The following is a 26,040-nucleotide window of genomic DNA, read 5'->3' on the forward strand; positions in this document are numbered from 1 at the left end:
AGTGTGGCTATTTAAGTAACTTTTCCTCCTCCCAAAGATATTGAAGTGGCCCTATCGAGTCGGGTAATAAAAGCTGAGCCACCCATTCCCTTAAACACTTCAACAAAATCAGTAATATTTACAGGGATAGGCCTAATTGGACTCCAAATGGTTGGTATTAGCATAGGTCTGAACAACTTCCATTTTGCAGTTAGGCAGCTTAAGTAAATCTAACTTAAAAATTGTTCCCATGACATCATTTTGGGACTGATTTCGAATTTGCAGTGCCGGAGCGAGACGGACATGCCTCTGCCCCGCTCCCGTACTGCCGAGCCTGCGTTCACACCACCGACCAGATTACGACTATTTTTGTCACTGGCGGACTGTTCTTTGTAGGTCAAATGGAGGTGCGTATGGAATAGGCAAAGCAAAGGAATGTCAAAGGCAGTTCCTGCGTGGCCTGGACTGGTGCAGTCCATGCTGTGAAGGCACTGGGGTGCAGGCATACAGGGGAGCACAACATGTGCCCCCTTGCATGCACCCCATGGCCCTGAGGCTTTGTTTCTTCTCTGCCACAATTTTCATGGAGCATGAACCACCTTGAAAACCGCGGTAGAGCGGAAAATCGTAATATACTTGGCGGGACCGCTGCAGTTACACCAAGCTTATTGCGGCTGCAAGACTGCCGCACCACAGCCAGCCAACCTCTGATCCCTGGCGGTTGTGAAAGTGCAATGGCAGTCCAACTGCCCTAGTTGTAATAGGCAGTAGGACTGCTGGTGGGCCAGTGGCTGTACCACCACGCCACTGTGAGTCTGGCATTCCATGGACAGCCAGACTCATTATCAGGGCCCATTTGTTTCTTATGAAACTAAGAATAACTCTGCTTTCAATTCTGTGTGCAAAAGGACGCACCTCAGCCTTGTGTTAACACCTTGTTTCCAGAGCACCCATTAGTCCTATCAAAAAATGAATGGCAAAAATCGACCCAAATAAGATTTTACATTCTATGCTTTTAATGTGCCAAATTGTTTGAGCTTCAAAGTGATGGTCTTTTAAGTGCCACAAACCGGTTTTTACATTGTGTATAATTAATTGTCATAGGTGACTATTTCGAATTTACACCTACAGAACTTACTGGTATCTCGGTTATGCATGTTTTGAAAAACATTTGCGTACCCAATGGAAGACTATCCCTGGAACCCTGGAAAATGTCCAAAGCGCAAAGCGATGCTGCCTTCTGTAGTTTAGTAATTACGCTGTCCAGTTTCATCTCTATACGCATCCACAGTGCCAAAATGGTAATGTGTTGGGACTCCGTAAGTAGAAGTGAGACTTTTTAAACATGAACTGATAAACGTTCCTGACCCCTTCCTGATTACAATGCTATTGGTGAACTAAGAGGCAAATCAGGGTTTATGTATACCCTAAATGCAGGCCAGATTCTTATGATCCATGGATTACATTTGCATCATTTTACATACATTTAAAAAACAATTTGGGTAGAGACACCCAAACCCCCTCTCATAAACCTCCAGCTCGCTCACTCACCAAAACTAGTTAACCAATCGGACCGCTCACCTCTTTCAAAATCCAACAGCCGCCTCTGGGAGTTACCTCAGGTATAGGGGTGGACTATCCACCCTAGACTTGGGGTCTAATTCTACCCCATGTCTGGCAACATTTGCCCTGAACCTTGGCAGAGGCAGTCTGCCACCGACCTCTGTGTGACATGCAGTACACTAAAGAGGATAGGTGCATCACCAGAGATGAAGTGGACAATGTGCTGATTTTAGGCAGATTTTCTGTTACCACTTTCCTCAAACTCAGTTATTTTATTCCAGATAATTTCCTCTTTCGTCACACCATTCATATTGCACAATGTAGAGGAAAGAATCATTATTTTTATGCATTTCAAGTTATTGTAGCAGCCATATTGAGGGTGCATTTTAACAAATAATGATAAACCTCTCAGCTAGCAATACTTTCGCATGCAAATATAAGGTAGGTGAAAATGTATTTTGTCTGCACGATATCGATTCGATGTAATATTTGTTCATGATCTGCTTGTTTGAGTTTTAAGATGTCTCCTTGTAAAGTTTAAATAAGGCTAATTTATAAATGTAGCTTTCAGCAAGTATTGTAGAAAAAAAAGAAATTAAAGGATTGTTCTAAACAAACGTGTTTGATAGATTCCCTTAGATCATTGTTGGACAGGCCACATGAAGGGCCGCTCTCCCCCGGCCCAACCAGGCCCGAACCAGCCACGCAAGTACCACACACCACCATTGCACGTCCACCGTCCCCGCAGGGACCCCTACACTCGAACCTGTTGACCGCGTAGGCCGACCCACTACCGGCCTGCGCGCCCATCCTGGGCGCCATCTTGGACACTCCACCACGAGGCCGCCTGGCCCCCGATCGACCTCAACCCTGGGCCTGGCCAGGCCTCAGACATCCCGGCACCAACATCCACCCAGGAGGTGAGCGGGCTACTTGGTCAGTCAATGGGAGCAGGAGGTGTCGATGGCTCTCCCCCGCCAAGTGCCGCTCGCCCATCGCCTCCCCGGGCGCTGGCTCCACCCCCCTGCTGGGTGTCTGAACCCTCTCATCCCGGACCTCCCGACCTCCAAGTGCGAGGGTCCGGACATCAAAGCACACCAGCCCTATAACTGGGGCAGCTCCAGAGCAGGACGGGAGTTGTATCTTGGAGTCGAGAGACGCAAAGAAGAACTCATCCTTGACGGACTACTGGCGCTGCCGTAGCTCTGTCTTGTGCACCCTCGTCTTGCCTGCTGGCGCTGCCGCGGCTTTGGGAACCACCCTATCCTTCATCATCGTCGGGACCTGCTGGCGTGGCCGCGGACCGTTTGTAACCACCACCTTCATCGGGACCTGCTGGCTCTGCCGCGGACCGTCGTCTTCCTTCATCCATCTCGGGACCTGCTGGCTCCGCCGCGGCCCGTTCATCTACGCCACCGAGCTCGAGGATTGAGAGCTATTTTCCATCTTTTTGGTAACAAGACTGTCCCGCTACCCTTTTCCCAACCAGAGACCAGAATAGAGGGGACCCCTGAGTCCAGACCTCCTTGTACCATTCTACCGTACTTGAAGAATTGTCTATAAAGTATCGTTGAACTTTATCATTGTGTGGTGTCCGTCTGTGGGGGGGAAGTTACTTGTCTGTACGATTCACTGGAGACGGCTCTCCCCGGAGACCTCTCCCCGTATCCTCGGCCGACCCTCCCGGTCCGTCTAACATTGGTGGCCAGCGACGGGATCCGAATCACCGCATAAACCGTACAGAGAGTAGCTCACCCCACGGCGAATCACGATGTCAACTAAAGACAGCGGATCAACGGAGAAATTCCAGATGGAGAAATTGGGCGAGTACAGCCATCGTGAACTTAAACAGTTCTGTATCGAATTAGGTATCGCTACCACCGGACTAAATACCAAAGATGACTTTAAGCAGGCCCTGGAATCTTGGGCAGAAACCGGGGCTGCCGGAACCCCCGATCAAGACATCGCAGCACAAACCCCCATGGCCCCTGAAGAACGAAGAACGGGTCTCTCGCCAGACGAGATCCAGGAACGAGAAAGAACCCGACTACACGAGCTGGAAATGGCCCGGCTCAAAATGGACGTTGAACTAAAGTTGGCCGAACAGAAAATCAACTTAGAGCACCTGCGTCTCCGAGAAGAAAGAGAGGAGAAACAGAGACAAAGGGAGCTCAAGGAAAAGAAACTGGCATATGAACATGAGCGGAAATTAGCTGAAATCGACCTACGCAAACAGAATAAAGAAACAGGGGTGCCCGAGCAACCCCACACTCCAGGGGCAACAGAGAAGAAGGTACACATCCCCAAGGATGTCGTTCGAGAATACTTCCGAGAGGACGACATCCAGCAATGGTTTAAGGCCTATGAAATCGCTATGACTGCACACCGGATCGATAGAAGCGATTGGGGGGCCGGTCTGTGGGGGAGATTCCTCAATGAGGGCCGCGACGCCCTGCTGCAACTCCCGGACCAGCAGATGACCTCCTATGACCATATGAAAGCTGCACTCCTCACCCGCTATGGCCTCACACCCGAGATGTACCGTCAGAGGTTCCGAGACTGCACCCGCATCCCAGGTACAACTTGGGTGGACTATGTCAATTACTTTAGCCGAGCCTTCGAGGGCTGGATCAAAGGAAGCAAGGTCACAACCTACGAACAACTGTTCAATCTTATGGTATGGGAGCATCTGTCGAACAATTGCTTCATTGAACTTCGCCAGCACCTCCTCGACAGCAAGTTAACGGATCCCCGGCAGCTCGCAGCCGAAGCAGACCGGTGGGAGATCACCAGAGTGAGTCGAAATGGGTCCTCCGAACAGAACCGGAACAACAATGGTCAGCACCGTCCCCGAGGAGGTGGAGGCCAAGGACGCGGAAGAAGCAACGCTCCGGTCACCCCCACTACCAGCCCCACCCCCCCGGCCAACCGGGGCAGCACCCCAGCGCGACCGGGACATCGAGCCAATGTTACCTGCCATCGATGTCAACGAGTCGGACACTATGCAAACGACCCAAACTGCCCCCAGTACCAGAGCCCAAGACCCCGCCAAGTAGCCGCTGCTGCTCTGGGGGAGGAACGGATCTCAGAGGAACAAGAAGAATATGAACAGGAACACCAAGAATGGGAGCCAGCCGCCATGGCTCTCGCCTGCCTAGGGGGGAGAGACATGGTCCCGCGGGTCCCCCTACCCGCTAATACCCAGAAGTACAGCCAATGGGTGGGCATCAATGGACGCCGGGCTGAAGCCCTTCGTGACACTGGGGCCAGTGTAACAGCCGTCCGCTGTCACCTGGTGACCCCCGAACAATACTTACCAAACATTCTCTGCCCTGTACGTTCAGCCGATAACTCAGAAAGTCTGTGTCGGATGGCCTGCGTCCCCTTCGAATGGGGAGGGGTCTCCGGCATGTTGAAGGTGACGGTCCGAGATGATGCCCCCGTAGACTGCCTCCTGGGTAATGACCTGGAAAGCTCTCCATGGGCAGCAGTCGAACGAAAGGAGCACCTGGGGATGCTGGGCGTCCCGGACTGGGCGTGCGTCACCACCCGGTCCATGACCGCCCGTGCCAACACCCGCCCAGAGGAACTCGAATGGCCGGCGCCACCGCCTCCGGTCGCCCCCGCCGAAACCACCGACCGTGACGTCCCCCCCGAACCAGCTCAACCTCCAGACCTCGCTAACCTCGACCAGTGGCCTCAAGAGGGGGGGCCCACGCAAGAACAATTTCGCCAAGAACAAAAGACCTGTCCCTCCCTCGAGGGACTCCGCCAGCAAGCGCTAGCCCAAAGCGCAGGGGATACCTCCGGAACTCACTGGGTCTACTGGGACAATGATCTGCTGTACAGTGAGCAAAGAATTGCGGAGCTGGGGGCCAGCCGAGTCCTAGTGGTACCCCTCCGTTTTAGAGACTTTCTGCTAAACCTGGCCCACGATGTCCCCCTGGCAGGACACTTGGGTCAAGACAAAACCTATAGCCGCCTGGTGACCCACTTCTTCTGGCCCAAAATGAGGGACAATGTACACCAGCATTGCCGATCTTGCCCCACGTGCCAAGCCAGTGGGAAGAGCGGCCGCAAACTGAAAGCCCCCCTGCAACCTTTTCCCGTGGTCACCACCCCGTTCGAGAGGGTCGGAATCGATATCGTAGGGCCCCTGGACCCGCGCACAAAACAAGGCCATCGATTCATCCTGGTGCTAGTGGACCACGCCACCCGCTACCCGGAGGCTGTTCCCCTGCGGACTGTGACAGCCCCGGTAGTCGGCCGGGCTCTGATGAGGATCTTCTCCCGGGTGGGCTTCCCCCGGGAGGTCGTCAGTGACAGAGGCACAAACTTTATTTCGAAATATATGAAATCTCTCTGGCAACAGTGCGGGGTTACCTACCGGTTCACGACCCCCTATCACCCTCAAGGAAACGGACTCGTTGAGCGGTTCAACCGCACGCTCAAAGGGATGATCGGGGGGTTGGAAGAGCCCCTCCGTCGCCAGTGGGATGTACTGTTGCCGTGCCTTCTCTTCGCATATCGAGAGGTTCCCCAGAAGTCCCTGGGCTTCAGCCCATTTGAACTGCTATATGGACACCCCGTGCGCGGGCCGCTCAGCCTAGTTAAGGAAGGCTGGGAGATGCCCCCTCTAAAGAACCCACCAGATGTTTTCCGCTACCTCCTAACACTCCGCAACCAGACCCGGCGATTCCGAGAACTAGCAAAAGCCAACCTAGAGGCCAGTCAGGAGGACATGAAAAGGTGGTATGACCGGAATGCCTCCTCCATCGAATTTGAACCTGGGCAACAGGTATGGGTGATGTCCCCCACCGAACCCTGCGCCCTACAAGACAAGTGGACAGGGCCCTTCAAAGTGGTCGAGCGCAAGGGTCCGGCTACCTATCTCATCGACTTGGAATTTTCCCGGAACCCCCTCCGGGTCCTCCACGCTAACAGACTGAAACCGCACTTTGTACGGACAGAACTCAGCCTCCTGATGGCCACAGACAATGGGGCTGAAGAGGACTCCGAGCCCCTCCCGGACCTCCTACGAACGCGGGAGAAAGACGGTTCCGTAGATGGGGTCCGACTCTCAGAGGCCCTCACCCGAGAGCAACACCAGGAGTGCCAAGTTCTCCTGTCACAATTCGCCAGCCTGTTCTCCCTCACCCCAGGTGTCACTTCCTGGTGTACGCACGATGTGGACACGGGGGACAGCCCCCCTATCCGCCACCGGGCCTACCGCGTGCCAGATCGGGTACGGGCCTGCATCCAGGAGGAAGTAGCCAAAATGCTCACGCTCGGGGTCATCGAGCCCTCAGACAGCCCCTGGGCCAGCCCTGTAGTACTGGTCCCCAAAGCAGCTGCCCCGGCACCACACCAGAACTCCGGTTCTGCGTCGACTACCGGGGCTTGAATGCGGTCACCAGGACAGACGCACATCCCATCCCCCGGGCAGATGAACTAATCGACCGCATGGGAGCTGCCCGCTACCTCAGTATCTTCGACCTGACGGCGGGCTACTGGCAAATCGGCCTCACACCCCGGGCACAAGAACGTTCTGCCTTTTCCACGCCCGATGGCCATTACCATTTCACAGTCATGCCCTTCGGCATGAAGAATGCCCCAGCAACGTTCCAACGGCTCGTCAATCAGGTCCTGGCGGGGCTCGAAGGATTCAGCGCCGCCTACTTAGACGACATCGCTGTATACAGCAACCAGTGGTCCGAGCACCTCCACCACCTCCGAGCAGTACTGCACGCCCTTCAGCAAGCTGGCCTCACGATCAAGGCCAGCGAATGTCAAATTGGGCAAGGGTCTGTAACCTACCTCGGGCACCAGGTGGGAAGCGGCCTGGTGGCCCCTCTGCAGCTAAAAATTGCCGCCATCCAGTCCTGGCAGCCCCCCACTACCCAGACCGAGGTACGAGCCTTCCTGGGCCTCACGGGCTATTACCGAAGGTTCGTGAAAGACTATGGTACTATCGTGAGGCCCCTCGCAGAGCTCACGTCAAAAAATCAGCCCCAGAAAGTCAACTGGACCCCAGAGTGTCAAGCTGCATTTGAACAATTGAAAGCCGCCATGTGCTCCACCCCTGTGCTCCAGGCCCCCGACTACAGCCGGGAGTTCATCGTCCAGACGGATGCCTCCGACCATGGCATTGGGGCAGTCCTGTCCCAAGTGAACACCGAAGGCCATGACCAGCCGGTGGCCTTCATCAGCCGGCGACTCCTACCACGGGAACAACGCTGGAGCACCATAGAGAGGGAGGCCTTCGCGGTGGTATGGGCCCTCAAGAAGCTCCGGCCCTACCTTTTTGGCACACCCTTTCGGGTACAGACCGACCACCGACCCCTGCAGTGGCTGATGCAGATGCGGGGGGAAAACCCGAAGTTACTACGCTGGTCCATCTCCCTACAAGGGATGGACTTCACAGTTGAACATCGGCCTGGGCCCGATCACGCCAACGCAGATGGCCTGTCCCGGTTCTTCCGCCTCGACGAGAAGAGTCCCCAAGAGAATGGGTAACTCTCCCCGCCTTCAGCTGGGGGGGACGCATGTTGGACAGGCCACATGAAGGGCCGCTCTCCCCCGGCCCAACCAGGCCCGAACCAGCCACGCAAGTACCACACACCACCATTGCACGTCCACCGTCCCCGCAGGGACCCCTACACTCGAACCTGTTGACCGCGTAGGCCGACCCACTACCGGCCTGCGCGCCCATCCTGGGCGCCATCTTGGACACTCCACCACGAGGCCGCCTGGCCCCCGATCGACCTCAACCCTGGGCCTGGCCAGGCCTCAGACATCCCGGCACCAACATCCACCCAGGAGGTGAGCGGGCTACTTGGTCAGTCAATGGGAGCAGGAGGTGTCGATGGCTCTCCCCCGCCAAGTGCCGCTCGCCCATCGCCTCCCCGGGCGCTGGCTCCACCCCCCTGCTGGGTGTCTGAACCCCCTCATCCCGGACCTCCCGACCTCCAAGTGCGAGGGTCCGGACATCAAAGCACACCAGCCCTATAACTGGGGCAGCTCCAGAGCAGGACGGGAGTTGTATCTTGGAGTCGAGAGACGCAAAGAAGAACTCATCCTTGACGGACTACTGGCGCTGCCGTAGCTCTGTCTTGTGCACCCTCGTCTTGCCTGCTGGCGCTGCCGCGGCTTTGGGAACCACCCTATCCTTCATCATCGTTGGGACCTGCTGGCGTGGCCGCGGACCGTTTGTAACCACCACCTTCATCGGGACCTGCTGGCTCTGCCGCGGACCGTCGTCTTCCTTCATCCATCTCGGGACCTGCTGGCTCCGCCGCGGCCCGTTCATCTACGCCACCGAGCTCGAGGATTGAGAGCTATTTTCCATCTTTTTGGTAACAAGACTGTCCCGCTACCCTTTTCCCAACCAGAGACCAGAATAGAGGGGACCCCTGAGTCCAGACCTCCTTGTACCATTCTACCGTACTTGAAGAATTGTCTATAAAGTATCGTTGAACTTTATCATTGTGTGGTGTCCGTCTGTGGGGGGGAAGTTACTTGTCTGTACGATTCACTGGAGACGGCTCTCCCCGGAGACCTCTCCCCGTATCCTCGGCCGACCCTCCCGGTCCGTCTAACAATCATGTAGGATGTTGAGCCTCAATAACTCATGATTTCAACATACCTCGTGTTCTACGTATGTCAGTGAGGATGTATGACATTACAACGCATGCTTTTACATCGCATGCCTTTACAACGCTGTTTTTACAAGGCATGCCTTTACAACGCATAGTGCTTTGGGGCGCTGGATAGTGAATAGTTTAATTTACTATTCCAACTCAAGTCCCCGTGGATAGTAGGGAAGGTGTTGGATAGTAAATTAAACCTATTCCCTATCCTAGAGCGCCCCCCAGTGCAATGCGTTGTAATGGTTTGCGTTGTAAAAGTTGCGTCGTAAAGGCACTGCGTGGTAAAAGTTGCGTTGTAAGGGATGTTTCCCGTCAGGGAGGTAGCAATAACAGATCCACTTTAAAAATCGTAGCTTTTAAGAATACCATGTTGGCCTAATGCACTCCTTCTTCCAGAAGTAGTAAAAGTTGTGCCTGTCACCTAGTTCCTGTAGACCACGGCACCTGTTGCCCTATCCACCAGGTTCCAGCGTCTCCTCCCATCATGTCCACATTTGCCACATCATGCCAGTTAATTGCTCTACCGGCTGCCCTATTCTGATTTTTACTCTCTCTCCACCGTAATTTCCACCATGTCTTTGTGTCATCCCTTCCTCACAAGGCTCCTCATCATCTCTTATTTATTTCCTTTGACATCCCTGCTGAATTCTGTAACAACTATCTGTTCTCCTTTGTTCCCAGCCAATTTTCCCACCCCTTTTTTTTTATCTTCGGCAAATACCATTGTGGTGCGGAAATGGTGTGAAGAATCACAAAGCCCATGGTGAATACCAAATCTTGCCCCATAAATATCTAAAAAAAGAAAGTATTGTTGAGCCATTTGCAGTAAGTTTGCAAGACCTTTATGTTGCTATTTAGCCTCCACTGTCTACTCTTTGAAGATATAATCAACTTCAATATGGCTTGTGCATTCGCAAAGCCATCCATATGTGTCAAGGGCAAACTACACCTTAGGTTTGTGTTTTGTTTAGTATTTTGCAGAGTACTTTTCTAAGACAGTGAATCAGCTCTTCTCTGGCCTGGCACCAAGACTCTGGAACCAGTTTCCAGAGATCTCAGACTCAAGCAAAACTTTGCCCTTTAGGAAACTCTTGGTCTGGTTTTGAGTTTGAAATAAAGGGTACTCTGCCCCCAAAACCCTGAATCCTCCTGCCTCTTTTAGAGATGGGTGGGCCATAAGTATTCTGTTGATGTAGCCTTTGTACTTCCTCCGATGGCCCAATGGAACAGAGAAGTTGTAAGGATATTAGGATATTACACATTCTGCCCTATTTAGGTTGGATAATGTGATACCTTTTTTTTCCTGTTCATCACTGGCGGGAAAAACCTAGCAGTGAGGGACAGAAAAAAAGATGAAATTACCCCCACACCATGGCAACACACAAAAAAACTCCTAGGGTGTGGGGAGAGGGGGGCATTAGTCCCAATTTAGGAGTTTGCTTTTCAAAAACAAACACAACTTTAGAAAGATTTGACGGTCAAGTCGATGGTACTAAGCATGAGCGCAAAATCCGCTCCGATCGCGGATTTTGCGGATTTTCGGTAAATCCGCGATCCGCGAACTCTCGCGAATTTACCGAAAATTCGCAATTCGCGAGCGGCGGATTCCTCGGTCAAAAGTTCACGCCTTGCTGGTCTAACTAATTTACGATGGCGCCGGCAAGCTGCCAGCGCCATCCTAAAGTTACTTAATTAGCTTCAGCAGGAAGCTCTAATAGATAAGATAAAGCAGGGGCTCGAGCGCCTGCTTTATTTTACCAATTAGAGCTTCCTGTTGAAGCTAATTTAGTAACTATTTTAGGATGGCGCTGGCAGCTTGCCGGCGCCATCGTAAATTAGTTACAACAGGCACAAAACGGTGGTGTCTTCTTGAATAAACATGAAGCTTAAATTCAGTGACGCATTCATCGGCCCCAAAAACAATCGTGAGCGTTGTCAAGGCTGGGCAGATGTGCCTTCTTCCCAGATATACCATCGAAAATGCACCCTTTGAGACAGCCCCTTAGTATAATCTTGTTGTACATTTTTCTTTTTCTGTTTTGTCAGTGAAACACACAGTGCCAAAGTTAGTTTCAAAAGCAGCTGTTAGAGAAGAGCTTCTTTTTAGCAGACACCCAGTTGCAGTCAGAGCTCAGCGTTAACCACAAACTATGCGTGCTCGCGGGCCCTGGAATCTGCAGCTTGCAGAGCATCTTTCTCTTCCTCACAACTTGTGAATAAACAGCTGTATTTTGCAAAATATGGGCCACCGGATTGCATTTGGGAGTTACTGAGGTCTCTGGCTATAAAAACATCTGTATATTTATTTAAAAGTGGGTGCCAAGCGACTGCAACAGAGCCGTGCGCCATGGTGAAGGATTCTGGGAGAGCCAAGTTTTTCAGAATGCACTTGGACGATATTAATATGAGTGATCCTATTACTAATGCCCATTCGTAAAGCGTGTGTAAGATGTTAATTTTAATATACTACACCAGCATAAGATTACACTGAAGCCTGCTAATCGGTATAGCTATCCCCAGAGTCAACAGACAGCCCAAGCACAGCGATGCATAACCGCTCCCCCAGCAGAACAGAACGAATGCCAAAGCTCTGCGGCAAATGCATCCACGCAGTTCCATAAGGGGACGTAACTGGCACCTCCACCTTCAAACCTGTTACTACGCAATGCATTGATGGGTTCCAACCTTCCCCATCATTCGCTAATATAGGTCTTCACTAAAATAGACCTTTGTTAGACCTAATTGTGCCAGCAGGTTATGAATATATACTCGCCATTTTGGGCAGTAAGAATATCTGATCTCCAGAAAGCAGCCAAGATCCTTAAACATAATGGCACACAACTTAAAAACAAAAAAAAGGGTACACACTGAATTGAAACTTGTAGCTTTCGCCTTGATCTTTGAACTCGCCCTGTTTTCCGCTGCGCTGTACACTGAACAAGACATGTTGCATGTGCACTCGCATGGAAGCCCGTCCGTTTGGCCCCGCCCACACACTCGAGGTGTGCACCGTCTTCCCGCCATTTACCCACTATGATAGGTCACTCAAAGGGACCCCTGCGCCCTTCGGCGCGATTGCATAGTAACACACACCTGGTTGCTGTTGACAGCTCTCTGGCACTTTAGGTAGCTGTAGTGTAGTAAAAGCACTATACATTTACCCAACGAGGTAGCACTTACTGATTATCCAGTAGAAAGTACTCCAGTTGAGTAGAGGTATGGCACAAAACGGTGGCGTCTTCTTGAATAAATACGAAGGGCAGGGTTCAATCTGGCACGATGGTCCTGGCATGGAAGCCCCGCCCCCAAATCCGCCGATCCGCTAAATCCACGGATTTTGCGGATCCACGATCCGTGAATACGCAAATTCGTGAATCGTGGATCCGCAAAATCCGCCCATGCTTAGATGGTACCATTTACCAAACTTTTCCTACATTGACAGTAGGCACCATGACGGTTGTTCATGTCTCAGTGTAGAGAGTGGTCTGCCTGACTGTCTGACAACTTTAAATATGACAAGAGGTGATCCCTCAGGATAGCTGGGGTATTGCACTCTGCTATCCAGATGGAGTAAACTTTATCCACCAACCTGTAAAGCAGGCCTTCTTGTTCTTCCACCCCTACAATTTGCTTAAGGTTGCTTTCTTGATGCACTGTTCAACATTCTTATGAGCCAATCCATTGCCTTGGTGCTTTAAAAATACAATAGATAAATATGCATACAAATGAATAAATAAATAATTAAAATAATGTATTTATGTGCTAGAAGTAATGAAACTGATTGCTCCAGATGTTATCACAGATAATGCAAGTTTCACCCAGGTTTAGTTTAGAGTCTTTATTTTGTATGCCTGCTGTCTCTTGGCTCCTAGTGCTATTTTATATTCTAGCTTATACGTTAGGTGTCCTATGGATCCATTTTGTATATATTGCTGTCAAAGAGCCACAATAAACCCAATACGAGAAAGCAGTAGCAAAATGCTGTGACAAGACCCCGGGATTGTTCAATTGTTTCCGCTGTTCTGGAGAAAAACTGTTTGCCTGTTAAAGAAATTACACATGTTCCAGTTGTCCAAGGAAACGTCAGTACTCTTCATTCTGTTTAATCTCTGTAACTGGTACTCTGGCTAAATAAATGCTGCAGTCAGCCAGGGATCTCCAGCTGCAGCTGTGAGAAGAGCTCCCTAAGACCAGTGTAAGTTTCAACACACTACGTGGCAGTTCTTAGGAATTAGATCATGAGAAACAGTGGAACTCCCAAGAATCATCGTTCAATTGCACCTAGACAGGGACCCCAGCACTATGGACGGAATTTTAATTATGCTGGAGAAATTTCAGTAATTACACAAATAATTACTTTGTAGAAATAATGTAAAACATTGAATATTACATGTTATTCTGCAACTGACCATGTGTGCCTGTAACTTTGCCACCGCGCCAAAAGGCGCCGAGGTCCCCTGAGTGAGCAGTCCATCATAGTTGGGAAAGGGCGGGAAGACGTTTGATACCGCTTGTGTGTGGTGTGCGGGGCCAAACGGGCGGGGCTGCTATGCGTGTTCACATACCTCTTGTGTATAAAGGGTCAGAGAGCGAGCAGGCCAGCAGATGAGGAGAAAGAAGCCTCCTGGTCACAGGAACTACACAGGGTTGTGCTTGTTAAACTCATGGATGCAAAGACCTCCCTCAATTCTTACAGCTAATTTTCGACAGCAGATATGGGGTTAAAGCACACTTGCCCAGCCTCGACAGTGCTCACTAATGGTTTGGGCTGATTAAAACGTTACTGAATTTGAGCTTCAACTTGGGCACCTGCTATATCTGTAAATGCTTCCTGTTGAGGTTTAATTTTTGTGACAGGAGCCTCGTGCCAGAATGAATCCTGCCCTGCATAGTTATCCACGGAGATGCCACCGTTTTGTGCAATACCTCTACTCAACTGGAGTACTTCTACTGGCTAATCAGTAAGTGAAAGCAGTATACATTTACCCAACAAACTAGCACTTACTGATTAGCCAGTAGAAACAGTAGTCTAGTATATTTGGGCAAATCCGCGAGTTCGCAAATTTTTTTCACCAACTCGCGGATTTTTCTTCAATTTCGCGGACCGTAAATCTGCAAAATTCGCCCATACTTACCTTGGAGATCATTACAATTTGATGAAAGTACACAAAGTCCCTTTCTCCTTTCTTTGGTAGTCAGGCAACCACTGCACGCCAATCCCCCAAGCAGCACTTCAGCTTAGGGATAGTCTCTCCTCAGTTTCTTCTGGTTCCTCACATCAGCACATGTTTCTTCTTGTTGTCCAAAAGTAATCTAAATTCTTGGGATCAGGGTCCCAATACTTATACCCCAAAATCCTTTGTTCTTTGAGGGCAGAGGGGCCTTTGCCTAGTCCATACCAGTTCTGGTCAGTCCAGGAACACTATGCTGACATGACTCCTTCTTTCCTTTCACAGTGCAGGGCAGAGACATCAGACGCACCACAGAAGGTGGAGCCAGCTTTGTGGAGGGAAGGTACAGTCCTATTCAGGTCCCAGGTGCACCTCCTCCATCCCATCTAGATGCAGATCTCTTTCACCACTGGGCTGACTCACCCTGTCTCCTGAAATTCCCCAGCCCCTGTCACAAACTCCAGACAAGTAATACACAACCAAGCAGAGGCAGGATTGGATAGTTAGACAAGAAAATACCTATGTTCTAAAAGTGGTATTTTAAAACACAGAATGCTAAAAGCAACTTCACTAAAAGATGTATTTTATCATTCTGAGTACATGCATACTAAACTCGAATTTCTACCATGTTCCCTGAGTCAGTTAGGATTATAAAATGTAATAATCTAACTGCCCATTCTGGCCTATGGAGAACAGGTAGCCTTGCAATAGTGAAAAACAAAAATGGCTGTAATTCACTATTAGGACATGCCACACACACCAGGGCTTGTCCCACCTTACTTACAATGCACCCTGCCCTTGGGCCTACCATAGGGGTGTCTGATTTGAAGAAAAGGGAAGGTTTAGGGACTGGCAAGTGGGTGCATGTGCTCAGTCAACATGCAGTACCGGACTGCACACAGGACCTGCAATGGCAGGCCTTAGACACACTTTTACGGGCTACTTCCGTGGGTGGCACCACTAGTGCTGCAAGCCCACCAGCAGCATTTGATTTACAAGCCCTGGGCAAGGGTGGTAAAAAAAATTTACACGTTAGTTTACACTGCTGAAATACACCTGGAAACAAGTGAGGCCACTTCTACTCAGGCCCTCTGCCCCGCTCAGTATGTGCTCACATTAATGGGCCTGCCAGCGAGACAAAGGGTGTGATACCTCTGCCTGTTGCAAAACAGGAGGTAACGAGCGCCCATCTGCCTATAGAAAGGACACCCACTGGGCCGCTGGCTTTTTTAACAATAGAGACAGCGCCCATATCGGTCCCCAGACTGCTAAAAAAGCAGCCCACAGCAGGTACTCGGACACCAACCCCTCGGGCATTGCCCAAATGCCCGTGTTACCAATCCGACGCTGGCCATGTACACCATAGAACATGACCCTGTGAGCCCTGATGCTTTGCGTCTTGTTCCCTAATAATGCATATAATCTTGTTCTCCTGAACTGGACATCGCTCATTTCTCTTCAGATGCACAGTGTACGTCTCACCCAATGCATCCCTAAGTGTAATACACAGTTCTTCTCGGAGGAGCATTACTGATGCAATCCAACGAAGTCATCCAGGTCCATGAGGAATGTTCTGCTCCATTCCAGGTTTTTCTTTGAGTTCTGGGAGTTTTAATCTTATGTATTCCATTATAAAACGGGACTACAAGTCCCAGAATGCAAAGAAAACTCTGGACTGAAGCAGCATTTCATGACAGTTCTGCTAGTACTACTGTGGTGAACATACACCGATAATACACCCTGTGCCTGCTTCACTGTTTTATATGTGGCTGCTTGGCTGTGTCCATTGATGCCTGCATGTTTGTTCAATAGGCGTGCTTGACTGTGTGTCTGCTAGAGACTGTGAAATTGAGTGCCCCTAGGCGTGTTGTTCTGTGTGCATAATCTATGCATGCCTGTGTCAGACCTGCCAATTTATGAACGATTTTCACCGTTTGAGGGGAGGGCGGGGTCTTGAACGAGCAGGGCTTGGGGACGCAGTGCAAATCACACGGGCTCAGCCACTCTAAATTCACCGCCTCCCTCCAACAACAAACAAAACAAAACAAAGAATTCTGAGGCCACTGACGCTGATTTGCTTCGGAAGTTTCTCACCCCCTAACGGAAAGGCTGTGTAGTTGATTGTGTGTTCACCCTGTGGTATATAGTCTCTTTTACACTTTTGCTGTTTTTATCTCTTATGTAACTCATGTTATTCAAAGTCCACATGTAACGCAACTGATTCTTTTGTAAAGCGCTCTGACACCTTCGGGGAATGTTAGCGCTATATAAAATCGCATTAAATAAAATATAGGGTGACGGTGTGTGATGAGAGCCGACATCGTCTGGCACACGGTGGCAACGCGCGAGTTGTAAAGTCTGCTGTTTATATTGAAACAACTGTTTTCAACATGCACTTGGAACTGCGTCACAACCTGCTTAAACATCCGAGCTAATATACTGACACACCACTGCGTGCGCTCTTGTTTCGATCCGCGTTTACTTCGAGACAATTTCTGAGCTTCAGGCGAGTGCATGAAATAATCACAAAACAAAGCGTTCGTTTGCTTATTTTTAATAAATATGAATTGGCTTGGGATTCGTATTTGAACATAATCGATCCCTCTTCTGCTGTTAGGCAACCAGAGAATACAAGCCACCGGTTGACCGCCCCTATGATTTAGTAGCCAATGCACCAGTAGTTAATAGCCTGTATTGAATTTAGTAAATAGTACTTACCAGACTGCCGTCCGGTTCAGACTCGAAGAGTTTGAAATAAGCCACGCCGGGCTCTCTGTTGTAGATTTCGATAGCCTTGGCTATGATTAAGGCATCTCGGCTATTTGCCGGATTCTCCTGGAGAGACGCCGAGATGGCTACCGAAGTCCCGCCAAGGACCAGGGCGAGTATGAGGCACAGCTCCATGCTGGTGACTGCAGCGAGATACGCAGCTGGACTTGATAAAGTTGATATGCTCCTCTAGTGTGCAGAAAGCCCCTTATATAGCCAGCTGTTTCAGCTCCCCTTGGAATGTTCCCTGGAAGGCTCTCACGTCAAAGACCACGTGCCATTCAGAAAACTGCGAGTTAACGTGTTTTAAATACTTCGAATTAAGACATGGGCAAGAGAGAGCATGTCAAGCACGGTGCCCTGCGGGGAACGCACAGGTTTGTTTTTCTTGATATAAAATTTGATTTTTTTTTTGCGAAGTAGGTTGGATGTTTTGGAAAAAAGAAGCAGTTACGTAGTGTTGGAACAGTTTCACCCAGTGTACTTGTAGCCAGCTGTTTGTTGAAGAAAAATACGTTTTGCGAGGCCTGCAGTCTATTTTCTTGTTCACCCGGGGTGAAGAAACAGATCTGTTGTGCAGGACACTTTCCTCCACAGAGTGGACGGTGGTGCTTCTCGCGTCTTTTCCTGCTGAGTGTAGCTAACTTTAAGGTTTGTTACAGTTGAACACCCATGTCATTATACTGTGATAGGTGTCTAGTGTATTTAGTCATTAATATGTGCGTACTTGAAGAAAGTGGTCACCGGCATTCATTTTCTATCTTCAGTCTGTGACCTAGAGGAATAGATAGGAAGGCAAAAAGGGAAAAAGGAGAAATAGAAAGATAAGAAAACAGAAAGAAAAGGAGAAAGCTGACAGGAGAAATACATTTGAGAATGAAATGAAGAATGAGATAAAAAGAAAGTAAGTGTGGGCTGGTGGGAGAAAAAGTCATGAAGTGAAATCAAGATTAGGCAGCCTTGGGATTTGGTAACCTCTGTATATTGTTGCACCATTGGAGGTTCCTAAGAAAAAACTTGGAACTTTCAGTGCTTTTTTGCAGGTGTCTACTAGGTGGTTCTCAAAATGTAGGGCGTCCTGCAAATGTTAGTGTGGTGTGTTATGTTTAAGAAAAACACACATTAATTAATTTCTTCCATCCTTTTTCCTTCCTCTCTTCCCTATTCGTTACCAGATATATTTCCTCTGCCCCCTTCTCCATCCCAACAGTTTCACCCAGTGTACTTGTAGCCAGCTGTTTGTTGAAGAAAAATACGTTTTGCGAGGCCTGCAGTCTATTTTCTTGTTCACCCGGGGTGAAGAAACAGATCTGTTGTGCAGGACACTTTCCTCCACAGAGTGGACAGTGGTGCTTCTCGCGTCTTTTCCTGCTGAGTGTAGCTAACTTTAAGGTTTGTTACAGTTGAACACCCATGTCATTATACTGTGATAGGTGTCTAGTGTATTTAGTCATTAATATGTGCGTACTTGAAGAAAGTGGTCACCGGCATTCATTTTCTATCTTCAGTCTGTGACCTAGAGGAATAGATAGGAAGGCAAAAAGGGAAAAAGGAGAAATAGAAAGATAAGAAAACAGAAAGAAAAGGAGAAAGCTGACAGGAGAAATACATTTGAGAATGAAATGAAGAATGAGATAAAAAGAAAGTAAGTGTGGGCTGGTGGGAGAAAAAGTCATGAAGTGAAATCAAGATTAGGCAGCCTTGGGATTTGGTAACCTCTGTATATTGTTGCACCATTGGAGGTTCCTAAGAAAAAACTTTGAACTTTCAGTGCTTTTTTGCAGGTGTCTACTAGGTGGTTCTCAAAATGTAGGGCGTCCTGCAAATGTTAGTGTGGTGTGTTATGTTTAAGAAAAACACACATTAATTAATTTCTTCCATCCTTTTTCCTTCCTCTCTTCCCTATTCGTTACCAGATATATTTCCTCTGCCCCCTTCTCCCTCCCATTGCTCCTTCCGCCCCACCATCCTTCCTCTTTCACTCCATACATTCCTTTCTTTCACCCATCACTGCAGACCATGACTTGTTAACACCCCCTGAACAACGCTTAAGCACCAAAGTTGATGTCTTGGGATAGTTTTCTTCTTTTTTTAAGGACTATAGCCAATAATTGACTCTCCACCCCCCCACCACGCCCCGTGTTTGTTATGATATTCTGCAAGTGGAAGTCCTTGCTCCCTCACCTTTTAATCTATGTTCAGAACCTCTAAGTTTCAAAATGGATGACCTTAGCATTGAGTTCCCACAACTCACATTGACCGTGACTTCAAACTCCCATCATGCTGGAAAAAAAAGAGTTATTGATAGCTCAACTCTTCCTCAGTCGGAATCCTCGGAAGACACAGATCATTCTGATTGTCTCATAATTCAAAACCGTCTGACCTCAAATACCACACTGGCCATCTCACTTAGGCGTGTAAAGTGTGTTCTGTCTCTCTGCTTCACCCCAAGTAGTGAGTTCATTTTGGATCTTTGCATCTCTGTCCAGGCCAAGGCGTAATACCATTTCAGGCTAATTAAAAATAATAAATCGTTGAACCCTGTTGCTGCTGGTAAAGTGGCCTCTTCTGGCTCAAATAAGGAAACCTTTTAACTTGGAATGCCTGAGATAAGCCAGACACCCACGAAAAAATTTAACTGCACTTCACAGAGCGGCAAGAGCAGTTCTGACTGTTTCCTGTTTTTGGTGGTGGAGGCGGAGTTTGTACGAGCGGCAGCAGCGGCAGCGGCGGCGTGGTGTGCGGTGTGTGAGTTCTCGCTGCAGGGAACTCGGGTTGCTCCGTGCCCCCCCCCGTGTCCCGCGGTGCGCTGCCTGTGCGTTGCCTGTGCCTGCGCCTGTGCCCAGTCCTGTCTTGGCCCGGCGACGGAGGTTGGGGCTCGGCGTACTGACCCGGTCCAGTGCGGTGCGGGTCAGGGCGAACTCGTGGAGCCTCGCCGGGAGGAGAGGAGGGGCCGGCTGCGTGGCCCTGTGCCCTGTGTCATTTTTTAGTCAGGGCTGGCGTGTGGCTCCCAAACCGACAGCTGTGCAAAAAAGTGAGAGGCAGCGTTGGAGGCGTTGGAGGTGGGCGGCCACGGTGACATCAGTGGGGGAGCAACAGTGGAGCAGTGGAGTAGCGGCGATACCGTCTGGAGGGCGTGGGAGTGACGTGAGCAAGGCAAGCTAGCGAGGTGGTAAAGGAGCTTTTGGCGTTCACCCCTCCCTCACCCCCTCCGCACCCCTTGACTGCCGCTGTTCTTCGGAGCTTGGACCTCAGGGATATTCTCCGTGGTTCCACCGTGGGGGTTTCCATGGGGGTATCCCATCAACTTGGGGGGTCCTGGTCCTGGGCCCGTGGATTTGTGGATTTTGTGTGGACCTATGCCGTATCCTGTCTCATCTTAAGGACACCAGAGTCTGTCGCAGAGCCTATTACGGTTACCACGCCATCGCCATCCCATCCCCAGAGCCATACGGGGGTCGGTGTGTGGTTCTGACTGGACTTGATTGGGCCACTGCTGAATCGCCCAGTCTTTGGGCAAGGTGGTATGTGAATAGCAGTGGGGTATCTGCGAGGTAATTGAGGCGTATCTGAGGCAGTGCTATGTTTGCCAACCCCTTCAGGGTTGTGTTTTTTATTCTCTCTTTCAACCTCATATGTTTTGTTAGCTGCTTCCAACATTTCCCATTAACAGCTGGAGGAGCAACAAGGCTAAGTGGCGTTATATTACTGGGGCAATGGTAATGTCTGTTAGGCTACTGCATTCACAGTCAAAAGCAAAACTAGCAGAAACCCTAGTAACCAGCAACCAGAGTGCCGAGAGCCCCCTGAGTCCCCTAAAACCTAAGAAAACTATTCGTCGTCGCAGAAGCGGAGCACATTTGACATTATTGAAATCCTATCCATCGGTAAGGTCAATGTTTACCAAAAAGGGAAGTAGCTCTAGGTATGGAACTAATCTAAAAAAAGGAGATGAAGGAAAGGAGGGGAATTCAACAGAGGTCTCAATGGACTTCGATACAATAGCCAAGAATGGTGTGGAGAGTCATTCAATAGGTCCAGAGGTGCTTTTCCCCGTTGTAAATATACTAAAGATAAATGGGGACGAACGTAATGCAATACCCCTTTTATCAGTAAAAAGTGCAGATCTGCAGCAAGAAGAAGGAGTGGATAATATCTCGGAAATCGAGATGGAGATGGCCCCTTCTAAGCTTGAGGTAGTTGGTCCTCCTCAAGGCAAGGGCAGTGAAAGAAAGGAAACCACCCCAATCTCTCCATTAGCAGATCTGATATCCCTTTTTGAAAAGTCAAATGACAATGTTAGTGCTCAGAGGCTAATGCTCATTAGTAAAAGTAAGTGATTTCACTCCTAAACTGGAACAGGAGATAGATTACAACTTACTTACTGGGCAGGCGAAAATAGAGGACTTAACTCTTCCGGACATTGCCATCCCATTAGAAAAGAATGCTGATCGAGTGAAGCTGCTAGAAATATTGGATGCTCAAGGTTTGGTCTCAGAGTCTCATACTAACAAAGAAGTATTGACATCTCGAGAAGGAGCTCACACACACACACACATGCCTATCATGTATAGTAGTTCTCCTACTGAATTATCTTTGGTTTCGGACTCACATAATTTTCCAGGTGAAGAACTAACAATGTTAAGCGGTAAAAGGATAAGGAATACCCTGTATTCATTGCTCGCATGAGAATGCAGGGGAAGAGGGGATAATAAACACGTTTCTCAAATTGGAAAAAATCCTTTCCGCAATTTTGTCCCCGCTGGAGAAAAGTACTTCTAATTCCGATCATATTCTCAAAGTCCTCACGCCCATTCTTGGTGCGGTTTTAGATCTTAAACATCAAAGTCAAGCATGCGTGAAATGTACTTCCTCTAGGTCTAGTAAAGTATGTCAAACGTATAATGTGATAAATAATACTGATATAGTATATGGGATAGGGGAGTCAAAAAAATTGCTGGTAGACTTTGAAAGTTCGACACCTGTAAGAAATTCAATCCTAAGTTTGTCCCAAGTTAACCTTAATGATTCCGTTAAGGTCCCCAATCCGGGGTAAAGGTTAAATGTAAGTGTTTCACCTGTAATAGATACAGTGCGTGTTTTTCCAATCTTTAATATTTGTAAGTCAAAAAAACCTAAACCTCAACAACCAGATGAAATAATTTATATCTTAGAGAGTTCCGCTGAGGAGGGAGTCTCAACAGTAAGTAAGGGAATCACTAAAAATGGTCTTGGGAGGAAAAAGAAGATGAAAAATCGCAGGTTCCCAAAACGCAAGCAGAGAAAGCTGCGGTTCCAATTAGTAAACGAAAAGGAAAACACTTACATAGCCCCTGTGGAGGAAAAGAATACAATGTCTGTGGGGCAACTGAATATGAGCTCGAGTTTGAATCATGAGCAGGATCCTGCCCTTCAGCAGAATAGTTCGTTTGTTAGGCCGAACACTAATCAGTATAATGAAGGGGTAGAAGAAGGCAGGTCAAGTAGGGGCCCTATCTTGCATAGTAGCTCAGGAATTAAAGAGGCTAATTTAAAAAGTGCCGTTACACTCCTGAGTGTAGAACTAAGTGATGCAGCACAGGAGTCAACTGGACCTGCATCTTCACCAACAAATCCAGTATTAAGTAATAGTGGGGGAGTCAGTCGGAGAATGATTACAGCGGGTACTAAAAATAAGGGGTGGAATTTAAGTGATGATTTCCCCAGAAGCCTGCAAGATACTAATTTAATTAGACTTCTCGAAATATTTACATGGCAAGCGAATAAGACTTTCATTTTTATCCCCCTTTTTGATGCTGAGTTAATGACACTGAATAGAAGCGCCCTTCTTAGAATTATATCAGAAATAGATGATACAAAGTCAATTTCCAGTAATGATATTGAACTGGTTCATTTAGATTGGAAGAACAAACCTTATGTAACTAGAGCTATTTTTACATCTGGGGTAGTGTATTCGCTCGTTTTAGCAAATGTAGATGGTTTCAGGAAAAGAGGAATAGATGTTCTTACTAGTACGGTATCACCTGGGGCCCCGCCCAAGAACCTCGAAATACCTTATCATCAACAAGGGAAAAGATTCATTGCACATGAGAGTGAGAATACACCTATAAAATTTGAGGATTTGGAAATTACAGTAGGTAGGATATCGGGTGCAAGGGAAATTAAGTTTTCAGCACCCGAGGTCCAAGAGGTCCTTAGTATAGATGAAGGAGACGAGGTGTCTAAATGGAGTTGGATCGCATAGAGCGGGGGTAGCCTTCTGGGGACAATTGTGTCATGGAACATGGCAGGGCTAGGTAAAGAAAAACAGAAGCTTAAATCTTTAGAACATCTAGCCCCCAAGATAATTTTCCTACAGGAAACGTGGGCAAGGGAAGAGTTTCAATTAGAGAGCTACTATGTGTACTGTAGTGAAGCAAAACAATCTGTAAAGGGACATGCAAGTGGAGGTTTAGCCATTTTGTTAAGCTGTGAGTTGGCATGGGACCCTGTGATATACATACATACATCACATTTTTGTATCTGCGCTAAGTTAAAAATGGAAAAAGATAATTTTGGATTTGCAACTTTTTTACTTTTGGTAAACGTATATATTCCTCCTGGGAAAGCGTTTACTCCATTGGTTGATTCCATTGGCTCTTTTGTGCAAAACGTATGTAGTAATGGAGAAAGAGTACGCATAATGATGGTAGGGGACTTTAATGCAAAAGTAAGTAACAGCTTTATCTCGTCTTTTTCCGATGTGGACTTGGAGAAGGTATGGTTTATACCAGAGTCAATATTCCCGGCCAATTTAAAATCTGACAAACGTGGCCTTTCGCTCTTACAAAATCTTAGGAATCTTGACCTTGTAATATTAAATGGTAGATTCCCAGAGGATTCACCTGCAGCACTTACCTTTCATGGGATATTTGGCCACTCCCTTCTTGATTATATGGCAGTGTCTTTTCAACTGTTTGGGGCATGCTCACAGTTTAAAGTGCTTCCCACTAAACTGAGCGACCACAACATTTTGGTGGTAAATTTAGCATTAAATTTCGAGAAAACTGAACTCTGGAACCAGAGCAATGACAACGTAACTTATTCTCGAAATAATGGTCGCACATGCTGGTCACATAAGACCCTTCCGAATTTCCAGTGGGTATTTAAAAATATTGCGCATAGTTTAATCTGGGAGACCCCGATCGTGAGATATGAAAGAGTAATGGCTGCTGTAAGAAATCCGGGAAAAAAGAAGCAAGTTGAAAGAGCTGCCCCTAAAGCATTATTCTCCATTGAAACTAAAAAGCTTAACATTAAGATAAATGGGCTGATTAGAGCCCAATTTAGACATCCTAGCCCATTAAGACAAAAAGAGATATACAGATTAAAACAGGTCCGGAAAAGAAAAGTAGCAGCTAACCGTAGGGCCTCCGAAGACAAAATATGGGTTAACCTTCGGGAAGTTGTACTTACTGGTGATTCTAGAGAATACTGGGCCTTAATAGCCAAATTCTGTGACAGTAGAGAAAAATCTCAACCCATGTTAATCCCAGAAACAGAGTGGTCAATTTATATATCCTTATTGTATGCCCCTAATTTATTAGATGACGAGGGTGAGGGGTCCCTTAATACCATAGCACTGGCAGGTGACGTAGAAGCGCCATCAGAGAGGGAAATTGAAGGATACATTAAGAGGGCAAGATTCTCGGGCGCAATGGGTCCGGATGATGTCCCAGTAGCTATAATAAAAAAGGACTGTGGCGAGTGGGCAAAAGTATTACAACCTTTATGCGCCCATTGCTACAATTTCGGGGACATCCCTTATTCCTGGAAGGGAAGCATAATAGTTCCACTATATAAGAAGGGCCCTAAAAACTCCCCGGCTAGTTTTAGGCAAATTCCCCTTCTAGACGCAACAGGAAAATTGTTTGCAAAAAGTATCCTGGTTCATTTACAAGAGTGGGTATTTGGAAATAATTTAATTCCCCTTGAACAATCTGGGTTTCGGAAGAACAGTGGCACTCTAGATAACATCTCTGTTCTGCAAACCCTAATTGATAAATATCCCGTTGGTTGGAGGACCCCATTGTACACATCATTTATTGATTTCTCCACAGCGTTCGATAGGGTAGATCGGGGGACGCTGTGGAGGAAATTGATTACTATGGGTATCCCAGGAAATCTGCTAAGAGTGATAATTGCTCTTCACTCCTCTACATGGACCCAAGTTTTGTTAGGGGGGACTCAAGGGCTTTCAAAGAAAATTTCTACTAATAACGGGTTACAGCAGGGGTGCCTATTGGCCCCTTTACTCTTCTCAATCTACATAAATTACCTGCCGAGTCGGATAGGGGAGAGAAAAGGGGATCCTCCACAAGTGGGTAACCTAAAAATAAGTTGTTTGCTTTACGCCGATGACGCTATAATAATGGACTTAACCCCAATTGGGCTGCAGAGATGACTGTCGGAATTGGTTAGGTCCACTAAGGAATACTTTTTAAAAATAAATGTTTCAAAGAGTAAAGGGATGATTTTTAGTTATAAGGGCTGTAAGGTTAGATCAAACTTAAAATGGTTTTTAGAAGATGAAATGATGGAAATAGTAAAATTTTACCCTTATCTAGGAACATTTTTCACAAATAGGTGTTCTGTTAAAAAACACATGGACCATTGCAAAAGTAATGCTATTTCACAAGACTCTGCAATTAATCGCTTGTACTTGCAATGTGGGAAAATACACTTTTCTCACACCATTGCCGTATATAAAATAAAGATTCCCCCAACCTTGAATTACGGCAATAAAACGATAGATGAATGTGAATGGGCAAAGTACGAGAAAGTGGAAGGTAAAATCTGGCGACAATTATGCAATCTGAGTCATGCTGCGTCAATTGGGGCCCTTAGGCTCGAATTTGGCCTTCTTTCAA

The 26,040-nt window shown here is 48.0% G+C and overlaps 1 protein-coding gene across 2 annotated transcripts in view; it reads right to left on the minus strand.

Moving 5' to 3' along the window:
• The window catches only part of LOC144783768 (cathelicidin-1-like), a 232,885-nt gene extending 215,562 nt beyond the window's left edge, over positions 1-17,323 (minus strand). The window contains exon 1 of one of the 2 annotated variants that reach the window (XM_078662460.1): positions 17,081-17,322. In XM_078662460.1, the coding sequence (XP_078518586.1) occupies positions 17,081-17,266 (186 nt within the window). In that variant the 5' untranslated portion in view covers positions 17,267-17,322. Of the gene's footprint in view, positions 1-17,080 lie in introns of both variants that reach the window. The other variant, XM_078662461.1, reaches the window with a different exon arrangement.
• Between the last annotated feature and the right edge of the window lie 8,717 nt (positions 17,324-26,040).

This window comes from Lissotriton helveticus, chromosome 10, assembly GCF_964261635.1.
Source record: "Lissotriton helveticus chromosome 10, aLisHel1.1, whole genome shotgun sequence".
Classification (NCBI taxonomy): domain Eukaryota; kingdom Metazoa; phylum Chordata; class Amphibia; order Caudata; family Salamandridae; genus Lissotriton; species Lissotriton helveticus.